Source organism: Grus americana, chromosome 1, assembly GCF_028858705.1.
Source record: "Grus americana isolate bGruAme1 chromosome 1, bGruAme1.mat, whole genome shotgun sequence".
NCBI classification, from domain to species: Eukaryota; Metazoa; Chordata; class Aves; order Gruiformes; family Gruidae; genus Grus; species Grus americana.
Window position 1 is genome coordinate 188,914,194 of NC_072852.1, and position 18,531 is coordinate 188,932,724.

General features: G+C 40.2%; 1 protein-coding gene across 2 annotated transcripts in view; it reads right to left on the reverse strand.

The window, feature by feature from the left end:
• The window catches only part of KPNA3 (karyopherin subunit alpha 3), a 53,041-nt gene that overhangs the window by 16,512 nt on the left and 17,998 nt on the right, over positions 1-18,531 (reverse strand). For both annotated transcript variants that reach the window (XM_054826999.1, XM_054827010.1), the window contains exons 2-7: positions 17,021-17,065; positions 3,372-3,461; positions 3,133-3,162; positions 2,988-3,040; positions 2,803-2,898; positions 411-496 (exon numbers count right to left, since the gene is read on the reverse strand). In XM_054826999.1, the coding sequence (XP_054682974.1) occupies positions 411-496; positions 2,803-2,898; positions 2,988-3,040; positions 3,133-3,162; positions 3,372-3,461; positions 17,021-17,065 (400 nt within the window). The remainder of the gene's footprint in view (positions 1-410; positions 497-2,802; positions 2,899-2,987; positions 3,041-3,132; positions 3,163-3,371; positions 3,462-17,020; positions 17,066-18,531) is intronic.

An 18,531-nucleotide genomic window follows, 5' to 3' on the forward strand; every position in this document is an offset into this window, starting at 1 on the left:
ACTATATGCATTTAACAACTTTAATAAGATTTATGAACATACCTTTGAGGTAGAAAGGATTACTTCCTAGCATAAGTTTTAGCCATAGCGGAATTAACAGTACATGATTTCAGAAATCAACTCAAGAATTAGAAAGAACTAACATTTTTTTGCCAGACTCATTATATCATCTGTCATTCTCTATCTTCTTTATGGAAAAATCAGGTCTAGGATCCTTAATATTAATCGCTAGTGACAAACAGATCAATGTTTAAAAGCAAATGTAGATTTTTTTTTTTGAGAAACAGAACAGACATGCATCTATTATTTTAATGGTTTTCATAACAAATGGCATTTATTATCCAAATACCCCTTTTCCCCTTTCAGCCGCAATATCCATCAACCCTCAAAACCCAAACTGTAATACTTACTAGACCGTACAACAGCTTGAGTCTGTGCAGAAGTGCCTGACGCTATGTTAGTCAATGCCCATGCAGCTTCAAATTGTAATGAAGGACTGTAATGAAATAATTTTATAGTGATAAGTTGAAACATGATCTGCAGATTATTTTATGGTTCACTTCAGCATTACTAGCTGCATCCACTCTGAGACACTCTACATTTAAGTAGGTCACTGAGCTAAAAGTTGGTTTTTTTTTTAAAAAACTCTAAGCCTGGATATGTCAGAGGAAAAGCTACATTAAAAAAAACCCAACAAACATTCTATGACCTTCTGTAAACCACACATCATTCTGACTTCATATTAGTAATAAAAAAAAAAATAAAAGCAGTAGTACTTATTGAAGCACATACCAATCAGCGAAGCTGACCATTACTCTAGACAACTAATTATTTCCTGTATGAAAGATTTCTAGCACTCCGCATCATAAAATTTAATTATGCCTCTCTAACAGAGATCTCTTCACATCCAGCTGATCCAAACACCATTCATATTTAGTGAAAAAAAAGCAACTGTCTTGCTGCCATTAGTAGTTCTCAATAAATAAACTATGTCTGACCATAACTAATAAAAACTTGGCCCTTCTAACATTACATCCCAGATCAAATGTAAACAGGTAGATACTGGGATAAAGACATTTTTCTGCCCCATCACAGACAAGGGAAAGATCATCAAGAGTCAGTGTCAAAAGACAGCATCATAACTGTATTAAAACTGACAAACGCAGATAAAATTAGTTACAAATATTACAAAAGCTGGGGGAACATCTCTTCCAAGATGCCTGTCAACTGTTGTCTATGCCAACAGAAGTTTAGTAAAACACTTTGCATGAAACCTTGTTCAAGCAAATTCTAAAGGTTAGGAGTTCTAAAAGCTATAGAAGTTTACAGCTTATGGTGGTTAGCGTAACAGTAAGGTGTCTGGCTTTGGGAGGAGCAGAGAATATTTACTGTTAGGTGACTACTTTTCATTTCCATTGGGTTTTTTTGGATCTTTACCAATTATGTTTTATATACAGGCATATACACCTGCTTCCTTTAAGCTTTTTTTTTGTGCATTAGTTTCCAAAGCATTTTAAGGTTTTATTTTGGATGGGATTGGAAAAAAAATAGATAGGAGAGCCCAAGATGTGTAAATAAGGATTTGTAAAAACAAATAATACCTGTCAGCAGCTATCTATAAACCTTTACATTCTAGGATCAGACGCATTAAAATTCTAGTTCTAGGTTGGTTTTTCTTTTCTTCCTCTTGTGATAAGCTTTCATTTATAGCTTTAACAATCTGTTATACAAAGCCTTTGCAGAATTTACCTCTACTAAATATTATATAGCGATCACACTTAAAAGGACTGCTTAAGAAAATGTTGAGTTCAATTTCAAAAGGCTTATGAAACATTTAAAAAGGTAAATCATACAAAAACTAGACAGAAAATGAAAATTAAAAGAATTTTCACCACACTGAACCAGCTACTTCTAGAGCAGACAAGCATTCATGACCCATTTTAAAATGCTATCCTGATTTGAATATTATTGGCAGCTGCCTTCTAAGCAACTGTTTTATTAAACAAGCTAGAAACAAAGCTACTCACACTTTGTATCTTTGTAACCACCGAATTATACCCAAAATACCAATTTGCATTCTTTAAGTTTCTAGCCTTTGTGGCTGCAGAAATAACCTTGAAAATGGAAATACCGTAAATACGCTTACGGCTGCCTGAGACCAAAGATAGGCTAAAACATTTACCTCAAATGTGTTAACCCCATCTATTTGAGTAAGTTGCTCACGGATTGTGGAATATGGCATTTTTCTTACAGATCATTAAATTCTTGCAACTACATGCTCATGTTCTCTATCTCCTTTACCAAAGCTCTTGTTTTCCCACAAAGAATCATAACAGAGAGCACGCTCACTGTGTTGTACTATCACATGAGGGAGGAGCACAGTCAGAAGGAAACCCACCTTACAGTGAGAATGAAAGAAGCTAGAAACTTAAGCTAATAACCTCAATGAAAAAGACAACAAGCGTATTCTGGCAAAGAGAAGAGCCCTGTTCACAACCAGGCAAGTTCTCTGCCTTCACACAAATGTAGTATGTCTGAGACAGGTTTCTTAAAAACAGTTAACAAAAAAGTCTGGAATATTCAAAACCAAAGAGAAATTTAGTAAGGTTTTCTGGATATGCTCATGCAAGTTCTCAGTGGCAGAATAAATACTCCTGAAAAATTTATGATTTATCATGATGGAACGTGATCCACTGTGTCAGATTCTATGGTGCTATGAATCCTCAGTTTCATCTGAAATAATGAGACTTTTTTTGGATGTAGATTTCCAGTAAAGGGGAACATTTTTAAAAGTATACTTACTTATCATCCCTTTCTAGGCATTTTACCAGAATCGGTAAAATTCCTGATTTTATTAAGTCATCAATAGGTGGATTTCTGTCACTGGATAGGAGTTTTCTGTGAAATTAAATGTAAAAGTAAAATAAGTAACTTTCATCATGAAAAATTTGTAGGAAATATATTCCTGTGCCTTTATTTATTTTTACCTTGCAGCTTGGACAGCACTCAGTTGGATCACTGGGTTGTCACTTGTGGCGTTCTGAAACAGAACAAAACAAAACCCAAAGTAAAAACCAAAAATGCACAGAACACACACTTCTGATTAAAAAAAAATAGCTAAATGTAACATACCTGCAGTATAGCTTCTAGTGTTACGTTTTGCTTGAAAAGAAAAAAAAATGTTTCAGTAATTTTGTTGCTAATTATATTTTTAAAACATTTAATACAATCAAACTAATTATAACAGCGTATCAGTTGATAATTTTGCTTTCAAATAACTGTAATACTTCCAGTGTTAAAATAAAAACGGAATACATTGTTTTGAGACACCACCAAAGTTTTAAAAGTAATTCCAGAATCAAGGAACTTACTGCTTTGAAGTCCGCATCAACATCCGAATCTTCTAAACTTTCTTCTTGGGGAACATTTCTTTTTTTCAAAAGATGTTCATCTCTCTTGTTCTGTAAAGGAATGACAAAAAATAAAGACACTTAATGCTCATTAGTACAGGGTGACGATCTAATGGCCCTTTTCAAAATAAAAGTTTAGATAAGATTGTGGGGTTTTTAAAGACATTTTGTAACTGTAAATGGAATTTGCAGTATTTCAGCTGTAAGAATCTAGCAACTTGCTAATCATAGACAGAACTATGTCAATCCATGACATTTGAATGAATTAAATCTTACAGTTTGGGGATCAATTTTCTAACAGACATTTACAATGCACATAGATCTGCATGACGTTAACATTTAGCCACACATAACAGAAGTTATTTTCCAGTATAAATTAGTTTTCAGCCAAACCTACTTCAAAGTTCCCTGGTTACATGTACTTTCATCTTGTGTGTAAAGCAGCACGCCCCATGTACACTGACACTTGTAATATTTCCCACTCACACTGTTAGCCTAATTTCTGACTTAAAACAAGCACTCTTCAGCCTTAGCTCCTTTAAGGAGTTACTGAAGAAAAAATTACCTTTTCAGTGATAAAGTACCCATTTAACATTTCTGTCTTGCTTAATTAGAATATTTGAACATCTAAAGCACTAATTTAAAAAGAAAGGAATGAAATCATCAATTGTAACTGTATCCCAATGCACTTTTTTACAAATTCAAAATATCTTAAAAGTATTATTCCAAAAGTATGAAATGGTCTTTTCTAAATTTTCAACTTTATCTTTTGTTTGGTATGTCTAGAGGTACAATCAAAGATAGAAAGGGCAATGGAAGATTATGATGTGGCATGTATATTTGAATATCTTTTTGTGGGTTTTTTTGGTTTTTTTTTATACAAGCACGTTAAGTTTTCAATTTCTAATGAAGCAAAACATTGAAAAGGTGTAATAAACAGCTAAAGCACCTAAAACAAATCTATTATACTAGCAAGGAAAGGCAGGCTTTTCAGTCTCCAAAGAGCTATCTGATAACTGAACAGTACTGACTATAGAGATTGTATTATACCATTCTTTGCTTGTAATATATAAAAAATCCTCTAAATAGAACCTTGTTTTGAAGGAGTCCCCAATTATTTTTTTTATCTTAGAAAAAATAAGCAACCTCATATCCAAAATTTCTGTGACTTGCTTACTTTTTAGATAAGACAACATTCCACAAATTTAGCATAGTTTAATTTTTGTCAAGAAACTAAATCCCCAAAGAGCGCGCAAGATCACCTAGATTGGCTACGGCAGCCTCTCCAGCGCTGTACAGTAACAGCAGCATACTCAGGGTACATCCGTACGGACAAGCACTAAAGGTATTTTGTTGTCAGGTGTTTTTGGAAAGAAGGAAGATGGAAATGAGCAGGCAGTTAAATGCTGAGAAAATCATGTTATGCAGACAAACCACATCAGGTAGGTACACACTGAAGGACGCATTCACCATAAAGACTTACAATATATTTCTCTCATTTTTCCACACTAAGTACTTGGCACTGACATTTTAAGCAAAGAGCAAACATCATTCAATCCCAGTCAATCTGGCTTTGTCCAAGTACAGTTCATTTTCCTGCTGTTTGTCTACACCACAGCCTATACTTTGGCAACTGCAGGGACCAGACCCAATTTCCAGAGGCCTTCTCCACGTGGAGGTCAGCTTTCTTCAGTGCACAGCTACTACACACATCCCCATGGAGGAAGGGTCTCCTTCCTGCCTCAGATGAACTGTTCCTACAGGATCAGTTGTGCTGCTATGGTAACACAAGCCAATCTTGAGAGAGGGGATTGAAGCTGGAGGAATGTCCTGATGTCTTCAGTCCTACTGTCCTTTTCCCACCCAGAGGTATCACCACAGTTCATGGTGGTGCGCAAGCCAACACGTGTGTGAACATACAGGGAGACATATTTAGTTACGAGGGTGGCACACACTGGCCCAGCAGACATTCCCTGTCTACTGAAAAGGTGCAGCCTGAAGAAATCAGGGTCTTAGTGCAGAACCATTGCCAACTGTTTGCTAGAGCAAGTTAAACAATTCATATTAAATGATTTACCGGGAAGGACCAAGTTTCTTCGTCACTAGCCATAAACTACTGTGGTACAAGGCAGGGTTTTCTGATTCTGTTCTGGCTAAAGTATATGGTTGGATTTTCCACATCTCATGCTTATAAAACTCAGGGAAACTGTTTTGCAGTGTTTTTTGGAAAATACGCTTGTTGTAAGAATTGCTTTTCACGGATTCAGTTGGTGATATCTACTTGTTTTTCAAGCAAATGATTCGGCATCAGCAGTGCTCAACTGTATTTTGCAAGATCTTGCAATAAAGACAGGTGATTTTTACTTTTAAATTTCTGTTAAAAAGCCCTTTAGATGCAGGTCTCTTGCAGATTCTTTGATTCAAAAGATGATGAAATATCTAGAATAGTCAAGATCTTAGCAAACAAACTATTTTTATTGAATTACTGAAAATAAAATTCTAGTTAGGAAATGTCACGTTATCTCATTTGTTATTTTCATGTTTCTCCAGCAAGAATGAGTATGTATCTTGAGATCCTCTCTCAAACACCCTAAAAAACCATGATGGTAGAGGCTGGAATTCAGCAGTGAATCACAGAATGGACCTTTAAAGGTCATCTAGTCCAGTACAATACAGAGAATATAGCTGGAACAAAGCAAGAGTCCCACTATAGGTGACTGAACAGCATCCTCCCAGAACAGAGGAACGAGCTGCATGGCCTTCAGCAGCTGAAAAGCTGGAAAATCACCTTCCACAAACACCAGGCAGTAAGTTTAGAGTATGCCAGTGGACAAAGCACTGAATAATTCCATGCCACTTCACCCGCACTTCAGAAAGACTACCTGCCTGTAACCATTATTTGCTACACACTTCATGTTTATTCACAGTGAGCGTGCTTCTGTACAAGTACTGTTAGCTGAAATAATTTGCTTGAGTTGTATTTAGAGGGGCATGCACAAATTCTCTCTGCTTGTGGCCACAGAATTGGTGATGAACACTTTTATTTCAGGTCTTCCAATTCTCTAGAAATCTTTCAGGAACTTGGATGAAGAGGAAAAGAGGGCAGGTTGTAAATGAACACATAGTTACAGAAGAACATTAACAGAACAGTAACTTGTCTCTCTCCTTCAAGCAATTGTCCATGTCTGCATTGATGCAGTGGGTATCTCCAAACAGTACTCCTCAAAAACTCCAATTACCTGGAAAAGAGTCCCATGGATCCCTAGATGATCAGACACTGAAGGGCTGTTCTCCTAATGGCAGCAGCATGTTGAGAGGTGAAATAAAACAGAGCTCCAGCTAATTGTTCTGCAGCTATCAGGAACAGAGGAATATCCCACTGGGAGGCCACCAATGGTGAAGATGGTAACAAAGGAGCGACATTTCAAATTCTGACCCATCGAAAACATATAATCTAGGTTTAAATTCCACTATGGGACAGGGTCTCTTGACAAGAGCAAAACTGCATCAGACTGATTAGAAATCTTAATATAGTAAGACTGAGTAACACTGAAAAGCCTTCCGTTTGTAGCTGCAGGTTAAAGATGGTCATAATATACACCATAACTGAGCTAAAGAAGAGCCTAGTTCTCCCCGTTCCAGCAAGTTAATAGCTCCTTAGAGAGCCTTTTATACCTGCATACACAACTATCCAATTCCTTTGGCAACGTGAGTATGCCTAAGAGAATGCTTCCTAATGTTAACCAAAATAAGTATAAACATGTATATTCTAATACCAAGATATTCTACCCTCTTGAGAGACCTGAACTTCATAGGACATAACTGACCGCAGGTTGACACTAGAATTTCTGCGAATGCAGGCAACATCTTCAGGCTGTCAGTCATATTGCGCAATGGGCTCCAGAAAAAATTTCCCTTAGCCAGGGCAAGTAAGAGCAAGCAACAATGTTCCTGTAGCTACTCACTGTTTGCAGATGGTTGGGCTGAAAAACAACTGTCAAGAACATACATAGAGGCACTTTCACAGCAGCCTGAAGCAGAAAGGCTAGTACTTATTGAGAAGCACTAAAAAATTCTTACTAAGGAAAAGCTATTCTTATTAGTATTTCTTATAAAGTCAAAGTGTTCATGGAACCTTCCAGTCCTAAAAAGTGGCTCTAAGGCTATTTGAAACAGCTCTGTCCATTTGCAAAAGCATCCCATTCCTGGACAGCTAAACCACTGTATACAGTAATTTGATAGACCAATCACTCCCCTACATAAGGTAAAATTACATGATTTGCGCTTGACGTGACCTTAAAATGCTTGCATTTTGTCATACTGTGACAAGCTCAAAAGTTTTTGCCTAAATCATAGCACCAGCCTGTTCTGCAGGCTCCTGCAATGAAAATGAAGACAAATGCGCACACCTGGATACAGCAGTCCTGTTCAAAGCCTGGTGAGAGCACCCTTTCAAAAAGAGAGGCATCAGACTGGAATCCCTGATGAAGGATAAGACCTTGTCATCAACAGAACTAAGCAGGTCTCCTTCAAAAAGGAAGATCCTCAACTACTGCCTGAACCATGCATGCTATGTACAGTAAAGTCTGAAAATTTATAAACAGCAACTGACTGTTGGTTATAAGCATATCATCATCCTGTAGATCCACTGTACATCCACTACAACAGCCTACAGAGGTTTCTGCAGGAACAAAAGGTATGTGGACATATATACCAGGTAAAAATGCCAAATGGTTAGAAACAACAGTAATGATGTCACAAGTGCACTTTCTTGTCCAGTGTGATGATCTGTTAAGAGTTTTTGATGACAGTTTGCTTCACTGACGGTGGGAAGGTCAGGCTGCACGAACAGTAAATACGCAAATCCTGCAGATCCCGGTACTTCTTGTTTACCTTCTTGGAAGATAGCCACAAGATTAAATAAAAATGGCCATCACAGCAAACAAGTTTCAAAGACAACACGGTTAACAGAAGAAGAATCTTTGTGGGCAAAGAGGATGTCCATCAAGCTCTGTGCTGCATTCCACTTAGTACTACAGGACATGGCCAATAGGATACTCTAATGGAGCTGTGAAAAGATGTTAAATATGAATTAGTACATGCTTTTCAGCATTTGACACATGGGAAAACTCTATGAAGAGTCTCAACTTTGTTGGGAAGCTTCAAGATCAAAAGGGAAAAGAAATAAACAAGGAAATCTTTGCCCTCAGGTAACAAGCTCCATTATGAAATGTTTCTTGAGGTCAGGGAAAGGTTTAGGAACTCAGCAGCTAGTAGGAAGAAGTTCTTTCGTCATGAAAGTTAAGATATTTATGTTTGAGTCCTCTTGGGACAAAGAACAGAACTTCAAGAACATCTCAACACCAGGAACTAGAGTGCTAGCCAGCATTAGCTATACTCACAGATGACAACAAGCAGCTCTTTCCTCTGCTCCTACATCCTAGGAAAGACTACAAGATCAGGCCGGTGATGGAGGTCCAAGTTGTCTGGACATCCCTTTTAAGCAACCACTGTTGTGACAGACTGAGCTGAACTTCCAGGTTTCACTTACATGTAATCTCCAATTTTGGTTTTGGGGGGTGAGAGCACCTGCCGCAGTCCATCATAAAGAAAAAGAAAATGCCTATGACTCCAAGCTCATCATGTTAAAGGGATGCTCTGAAAACCTCTACTAAAGATCCTCTTAATGAAAGTTTTCCTAGGTGGGCTATGTAGCCTGAGTGAATTTTTAGTAACAGCTCTTGGATATGAACCTGGGGAAGGATTCAATTTCTTTAATGGTTGGGAAAGGACCATTAGCTGGCACTACTCACTGTCTTAGAACTCATTAACACCTAGAGAGATTAAAAAACCCACAAAACTATAAACCTGTAAAAAGGCTGAACAGGTCAATCTGATGATCCTAAAATCCATGGATATCAAAATTATATCCTACATGCTTAGTGAACTAGGTTCCTTGCATCCAAAGGCAGTCAAACAGATTCCAAGACTGTTCTTCAGATAAAGAGCATAACTACAGATATGCAGTTAGAAGACAAAGGCAACTTTTCTACATTTGAGTTCTGCTAACTCACCTTTGTGACAACAGATAGAAGACACAATGTTCCTGTTTGGCTGGTGCACATCTTTCTCAGATGATGAGCAGGTTGACTAAAAGTGAGTAACCGCATACATGTACATCAGTGTGTGGCCCAATAGCCCCAAGCACGGATTGCAAAGAGTGAGGCCTGTTAAATTAGGCAAAAGCATGCTCTTACTAAAATGGACTCAAGCAAGCCTCCAAGGAATTTCTTCGAGCCCTTTTCAACTAAGTCTCCGGAAGAACACACTGAGAATATAATTTTCCTCCTAGGGTCTTTTCTTTGAGGAATCAATCACGGCAGGGTAGACGCAAGATCTCTCCCAAGAATCTACATGACTAACCCTGGGTAGAGAAGCCTCTAGAAGAACATACTAGTAATGCTTGTCTCTGTGACTGTAGCCTTTTTTTTTTAAAGTCAGTAGACTTATACCTAAAAAAAAAAAAAAAAAAAAAAAAAGGACTTTACAGTGAATGAAAAGGTATACATTCACACTGAACTGGAAAAGATGTATAACTGAAGCAAGTTTTGCTGTCCTGCAACTGAAAATGTGGATTTTTCTTTTGCATTCTCAGACTTCCTGAGAATCAGGAAGATTTTTCCCACCCTAGTTCTTCCAGCAAGATGAAGACGGTCTCCTTTCTTCAAGGCTCACTACTTTATTTAGGAGCTACTATGGACATAAGCAATCTTATGTAAGAAAGATCAGAGGAAGGACAAGAAGTACAGTATGCCAGAGAAACAGGTAAAAAAAGACATATGCTCATGGCTCCTTAATCCATCACTTGTTTAGCAAATAATTGCTTTGCTTTGCATGAAACTTAATTGGCAATTAGAGCTTTCATGAGCTCATGTCTATGAGCTCTCAGAGGCACCTGAGTTTGCTAAGAAAGTCAAAAATAAACCTTGTAAGAGATCCTGGAAGTTCTTAGGATTCCAGTGAGCAGGCCTTGAAGGAGGACAGGATCCTCTGTTTCTGCTGAGGTTAGGAGCGTTAAGGCTTCCTTTGAAGGGCGGCATCTAACTTAATGACCATAGCATTGACCTGGCTAAGGACTACCTTTCTTAAAGCACACAAGCAGCCTAAGTCAAGCTTCCTCCTCATAGAAAGCCAAGCACCTAGAACCAAAGAATCTTTCACAGCAATGGAGTTACAGACTTCATTTAGGTATGGAACCTTAAACTGACCCAGCCCACTCCCCTTTAGAGTGAGACTAATCAGCTAGGTTAGCCAATTAATTCCAGGGTCCCTGTTGCTATCCGAGCAGCTGTGATGCTGAAATTAAGTGATAAACATTCTAAATCAGACTTTGCAAGACACTACACTGAGAAGTTCAAATTCTAAATCCTGAGACAGTGTCCATCACCAAAACTGACATCATTATCTTGTCTGTCTGGAAAGAGAGATGGCTAGTTTTTAAGCTCTTGGGCCCACTGCTGCACTAACAATACAGCCAGAGACCAAGACCATCTTTCTAGAAGTGTAGCAGGTCATTTCCCCAAAATGCATAAAACAAGTTCAGCAAGGCCAATATGGAACCAGAAAAGGGCCCCTGACCATCAGGAGTGTCATCTGACTGGCTCACAGTGCCAACCCTTGCCTCAACCCAGATTCTGCCAGAAGACTGCTACCCTTTTATGTCATAGATAGCTTTGTTAGTTCAATTCCTAATCAAATAATGTGACTGGGAAAAGAAAAAAGGGGGGAAAAAAAGTAAAGTCTTTTTCTGAATAAGAGCTGTAGTGTGAAGATAGTGAAGAGATAATGTATTCTTGAAACACAGTATGTGTTGCAAATGCACCTTGTCTGTAATCTCAAAAGAATAAACACCTCGCACTAATGCATGCAGAAATTGTTTACTACTGTTTAAAGCTGTGATTTTTATTTATTCCATCTTACAAAACAGAGATGTAAGCAACTTCATCAGATCCATTCATTTATATTTATACAAAAGTTGATTCAAAAGACAAACCCGTAACTATGTAGTGCTTCAACTGTACAGGTCAAGAATACGCTCAATTTGCCTGTTTTCTTTAAAAGCCAGGTATACACTCTGCATCCGGATAGCTGGGATAAAAGGAAGATACTTCTTTGTTTTGAAGAGGCACTGGTGGATTACTAAGGTCATGCCAATACAAACATTTCCTGATTTTGGCATACTCATACTAGGGTAGCACTGTCAGCCATAAAGATGAAGACTGAAGCAGTAATATTACAGCTTATCTTTTCCACTACTGTAGCCTAATAAAATAATATAGAATCATAGAATAGTTTGGGTTGGAAGGAATGTTTAAAGGTCATCTAGTCCAACTTCCCTGCAATTAGCAGGGACATCTTCAACCAGATCAGGTTGCTCAGAGCCCTGTCCAGCCTGACCTTGAGTGTTTCTAGGGATGTGGCATCTACCATCTCTCTGGGCAACCTGTTCCAGTGGTTCACCACCCTCACCATAAAAAATGTCTTCCTTACACTTAGTTTGAATCTACCTTCTTTTAGTTTAAAACCACTACCCCATGTCCTATCACAACAGGCCCTGCTAAAAAGTCTGTCCCCATCTTTCTCATAAGCCCCCTTTAAGTATTGAAAGGCCACAATAAGGTCTCCCTGGAGCCTTCTCTTCTCCAGGCTGAACAAATAACATCCCTTCACATTTCAATCCCAATTCTGTACCAGAAGCAGTGGCCTCACTCTGCCACAGAGTTCCCACAACAGACCAGCTGCCCACTAGCACAGTTCAGTTGCTGCAACCCAAAAACTCAGACACATGGTGAATCTCTTATTAAAGCAGATTTCTTCTGGTCTCTGCAGGGGAAGATGTTCAGCAAACACTCCAGAAGAACACAACTTCCTGCACTTAAAAGAGTTCTGCAGCTGCTGTTCACTCTTGATTTACAGCCTGACCTACATCCAGTGCTTAGGCCTCTCTAAGTGTGTAACTCATCTGTGTATGTGCAGTTCTCAGAGAAAAGTCAACAGCAGCTCACAGGCTTCCTCTTCCACATTTTTACTCACGTATTACTGGCACATACAAGATTCCTTCCACATAGATGTATTGGGTTTGTGTGGCAAGGCTTTGGTAGTGGGGAAGCCACGGGGGTGGCTTCTGTGAGAAGCTGCTAGAAGCTTCCCCTGTGTCTGACAGAGCAAATGCCAGCCAGCTCCAAGACGGACCCGCCGCTGGCCAAGGCCAAGCCAATCAGCACCTCTGTGATAACATATTTAAGAAGGGAAAAAACAACTTAGGGAGAGCTTTTGCAGCCGGAGAGAGGAGTTAGAAGATGTAAGAAACTCTACAGACACCAAGGTCAGTGAAGAAGGAGGGGGAGGAGGTGCTCCAGGCGCTGGAGCAGAGATTCCCCTGCAGCCCGTGGTGAAGACCATGGTGAAGCAGGCTGTCCCTCTGTAGGCCATGGAGGAAGGATGAGGAGGTGCAGAGATTCCACCTGTAGCCCGTGGAGGATCCCATGCCGGAGCAGGTGGAGGCACCTGAAGGAGGTTGTGACCCTGTGGGAAACCCACGCTGGAGCAAGTTCCTGGCAGGACCTGGGGCCCCGTGGAGAGAGGAGCCCATGATGGAGCAGGTTTGCTGGCAGGACTTGTGACCCCATGGGGGACCCACGCTGGAGCAGTCTGGTCCTGAAGGACTGCACCCCGTGGAAGGGACCCACGCTGGAGCAGTTCATGGAGGACTGTCTCCCGTGGGAAAGACTCACGTTGGAGAAGTTGGTGGAGGACTGTCTCCCGTGGGAGGGACCCCAGGCTGGAGCAGGGGCAGAGTGTGAGGAGTCCTCCCCCTGAGGAGGAAGGAGCAGCAGAGACGACGTGTGATGAACTGATCACAACCCCCACTCCCCGTCCCCCTGTGCTGCTGAGGGGGGAGTAGGTTGAAACCAGGAGTGAAGTTAAGCCCAGGAAGATGGGAGGGGTGGGGGGAGGTGTTTTAAGGTTTGATTTTATTTCTCATTGCTCTACTCTGTTTTGCTTGGTAATAAATGAGATTAATTTTTCTTTAAGTTGAGCCTGTTTTGCCCATGACGGTAACTGGTGAGTGATCTCTCCCTGTCCTTATCTCGACCCACAAGTGTTTCGTTATACCTTTTCTCCCCTGTCTAGTGAAGGAGGAGGAATGATATAACAGCTCTGGTGGGCACCTGGCCTCCAGCCAGGGTCAACCCACCACAATACACAATCCGTTGCCTTGTCTGAAGTGTATAACTTGCTCCCCACCAGACTTCTGTAATAAAATGGCCTTGAAATTGTGACCTGTTACAAAAAACAATTATGAGAATTAAATTCAAATTAAAAATTCTCACTTTGTGCTGCAAAGGTCTCTCCAAAGACTGCACTAGAACGCTCACATGCAATCTCACAATTTAACCAGATGCATGAGGATATGCTGCATTAGCTAAGCCATCTTTTACAGCATTGCTTTGCTAGCAGACATAGGCCTATATTGTGCTATGAACAACTCTTCCCAGTGCAGATTTCACAGTTATACAGCGAGTTTTACACTGAGTCGACACACTAGTTCTGAGCAGAGAGGGCCTCTAACATATCAGCATAAACTTCAACTGCTGATAATTCAGATATCAAAATTAATTACCTGAATCTCACTTTAAGCAAAAACTGGCTAATTTAATTTTTTACTTGCCACTGTGTGTGAAAGTAGTTTTCTCCACACCTCAGTCATCTGCCAGTACTGATGAGGCCATAGCCCAGCTTAAGCTACACCACACGTTCAGACACATTCAGCTAGTTTCTTTAATTAGGAAAATGCAAAAGCATTAAACAATTTTTAGATGACACATCATGTTCATGTAAGTAGTAAGATTTTTTTTTCCCAGTCATTTGGGTCCAATCAGGTTTCTTCAACCAATTCTTACAGTCCCGGGATGAATCTTACAAATATTTATTTTTTATACTGTAATGAGATACAGAAGTTTTTCTATAAGACATGAAGAAAAAAAAAGAAGTCTCTTTTAAGAAGAGCAGAAGGATCCCAGGAAAATACTAACACAAGATTTTTTGGTAGCTCCTACACAATCAGGTGATAAGTGCAGACAAAATTTCTCAAAAACAAGTCAAGCCAATTTCTATTAACATAACTTCTATTTATAAACCCATCACTGTGATTTTAGCAAGGCTTTTGTCTTCTCTCAGTGTGTTGGGTTTGCATGGCAAGGTTTTGGTAGCGGGGGGGCTACAGGGGTGGCTTCTGTGAGAAGCTGCTAGAAGCTCCCCCTGTGTCTGACAGAGCAAATGCCAGCCGGCTCCAAGACGGGCCCGCTGCTGGCCAAGGCCAAGCCAATCAGCGCCTCTGTGATAACATATTTAAGAAGTAGAAAAACACTTAGAGAGAGAGCTTTTGCAGCCGGAGAGAGGAGTGAGAAGATGTAAGAAACTCTACAGACACCAAGGTCAGTGCAGAAGGAGGGGGAGGAGGAGCTCCGGGCGCCGGAGCAGAGATCCCCCTGCAGCCCGTGGTGAAGGCCATGGTGAAGCAGGCTGTCCCCCTGCAGCCCATGGAGGAAGGATGAGGGGGTGTAGAGATTCCACCTGCAGCCCGTGGAGGACCCCACGCCGGAGCAGGTGGAGGCACCTGAAGGAGGCTGCGGCCCGTGGGAAGCCCACGCTGGAGCAAGTTCCAGGCCGGACCGGTGGACCCGTGCAGAGGGGAGCCCACGCCAGGGCAGGTTTGCTGGCAGGACTTGTGACCTCGTGGGGGACCCCACGCTGGAGCAGTTTGCTCCTGAAGGTCTGCACCCCGTGAGAGGGACTCCATGCTGGAGCAGGGGAACGATGAGAGGAGTCCTCCCCCTGAGGATGAAGAAGCGACAGAAACACCGTGTGATGAACTGACCGTAACCCCCACTCCCCGTCCCCCTGTGCCGCTGAGGGGGGGAAGGTTTGAAGCCGGGAGTGAAGTTGAGCCCGGGAAGATGGGAGGGGTGGGGGGAAGTGTTTTAAGAGTTGATTTTATTTTCTCATTCCTCTACTCTGTTTTGCTTAGTAATAAATTGGTGAATTCCCTCTCTAAGTTTGGTCTGTTTTGCTCGTGACAATAATTAGTGAGTGATCTCTCCCTGTCCTTATCTCGACCTACAAGCATTTCGTTATGCCTTTTCTCCCCTGTTTAGTGAATGAGGGGAGTGAGAGAGCAGCGCTGGTGGGCACCTGGCCTCCAGCCAGGGTCAACCCACCACACTCAGTTTGCAAATAATGAAAAAGAAATTTAATTTAAATTGGGTGGGTATGTACTCCTAAGTAAGCATCACTCAAGACTGCCAATGACTCAACTGGCAAACTGGAGATATGCATCAAATGGGAGACACAAAGGAGCTTGGCCTATATCTAGAATATTCAAAGCACACACTTCCATTAAGTCATTAATGAAAATACTAGAAAACATGGCTGATGGGAGGCCTTGAAACATACTGGGGAACAGAATGGAAATTCAAGTTAAGAAAGTCTGGAAAAACCAGATGCAATTCAAAAGACAAGAAGCAACCATGTTTAAAACTTCTGCATGCATTTAACTATGCAAACAGAGAATGTAAACAATTACCGTTGCTTTGCAGTACTGTAGAAAGTGTCCAAAGGATATGATGGATCACAGACTGAGTTAGAGTCAACAACATACTCAATATAAATAGGAATACTATGTTAAGAATTATTTTTCACTGTCCCATTTAAACCTGAGCTGTAGCCTTCACCCTTCCAGACTTTCACACTTCCAGAAAGATACAGGCAATTTGGATCTGAGGAGCAGCAACAAGTCATATCTAGGAAACAGAATGTCCAAGGAAAGGGTGAAGAACTGAATTTGTCTTAACAGGATAAAACTAGAGGGGCGAGTATCAGTTCTCAAATATACTGAAAGTACCCAAAGGCAGATAAAAGTTTACCCCTTAGGTTTACACTAATTGCCCAAAAGCAGTTTAGCTTGTGAAAACATCCTCCAGCAGCAAGCCTTCAAGGTGCCTAGAAAGACTCTTGGAAGTGTTACGAATGACAAGGGTGTAACAAATCTTGTATGTAGGCAGAGCACTGAACTAGATCACCTCTGATGGTCATGATCTTCCCAGATAAATTGGCATTTACCCAATATAACCAAAATCTGACCCTGAAGTTAGCTCCCTCTACAGCACAGAAGCAGTAATTTTCAGAAAACAAAATACAAGAACATCCGCACCTTCTAAATGCTAAAACTCTTCCTTTTTCCCTTTTGGAGACTTCAAAAATTTGAACAGCTGACAGCTTCACTGTAATAATATGAAAACTGGTACAGAAACTGAGTATGGATTATTTCCAAGTGATACATTGGAGTAAAGCAGTACTGTGCTGCTGTAGTGAGCTTAAGGAGTTGGAGAATAAAACTAACATTAGAATCTGCAGTTAGTAATCCACAAATTTACAACTCTTTAATATAAGTTTGGGGCCATAAAGCACAGCTTACGGTAAAATATTTAGTTAAGACACCACAGCATTATTAGCAAAGTAACACAGTTAATAATCAAAAGCAGACTCACCTTCCGCAATTCAATTGTAACTTCATTTCTGTGTCTTCTCATAGTCTGTAAATAAAAAAAATAAAGTTTTGTATGTAAAGAAAGAAGTGTTTTGTTCTGGAGTCAGTTGTTTCTAGGTCAAAAGTGCAGCTATCCATCAAAAAGATAAGGAAAACCGTGTGTGTAATTTATAACTCAATCTCTCCTAGCAAGATGCAGGAGTTGTTTTCTGGGTTTGGTGGTTGTTGGTTTGGTTTATTTAAAAAAAAAAAAAAAAAAAAAAAAAAAAAAAGAGATTTTACACCTTACAGAAAGCTTTGTCATAAACCACAATAAGTATCCCAAAGGCAAAAAACATTGACTTCCCCATGCAGTTTCACTGGAATGACTCTCCAGGTGTTTATACGTGCACACTGAAGGACGCAGTAAATAGAGGTTAGACAGTCTCACATTCAGATAGGATCACATTCACAACCTAAACACATAACCTATGCCAGTTATCTAACCAAAAAAGTCAATCACAAGTGACAGAAGATGACTGAACTCAACGCAAAAAAGGCAGATTAGGCTTGTGGGAAAAGGAAACAAGTAGTACAGTGGCACTGAGTCTACTTAGGATCTATACCCCGAACACTGTAAAGGAAAACCAGTCCATAAATATCTCAGCTCCTTTATGATACTGGGCACTCGGGATGCATCCCCTACAATGCTGCTATACATTTTTGCTAAAAGAGATCAAAAGATTGAGAAAGAACAATTTTAACCTAGTGAAGGCAATCTCCCTAGGTTCATTTAACTATCAGTGGAAAAGACATGTACCATCAGAAATGAATCCAGAGAAAAATCAGGACTGGATGACCCCTGGCAGCCTAGGAAGATCACCCACACTAACTAAAATTAGCCTTTTAAAATACTTTCTATGTCCTATCCTTGCTACTGACCTTCACTGCTAGTATCACATTCCTTTTGAGTTAGGGCAAATAACTTCTCTAAGCTCAAAAGTATCAGTGAAAACCAGCAGTACAGAGAAAACACCAGCACTACCCATCATCCATCAGAGGCAATACCAAACATGCTAAAGCTCAAACACAGGTAAATGAAATGAGCAGACTTCACACCATGAATCTATGCAGGATGTAGTTTCACTGCTTAGCACATTACCTTAGCTTCACTGTTCTCAACCAGTTTGCATAGCAGTGTTCATTTAATTATTTTAGATCTGAGAGTAAGAAAGGCTTGTCTTTCTGTTCACCACTCGATTAACCAACTTACTCAAGTAAACAAACACAATTCTCCTTTTACATCTACAAGCATGAACTATACTACTTTAAACAAAGCAAGTTCTCTTTACAGTACAGTAAGAGGACACTAGCACTAGAGCATCTACCAGAGTTACACTTTCTTCTCCCCCTATTATTTTGCTAAACCATTTGATTTTGTGACCATGTAGGCCTGCTGCAAAAGCTCAGTATGATAGGATTGAATTGCTGAGGAACAGGAGAATATTGGGTAGGCAGGGAATGGACAAATGA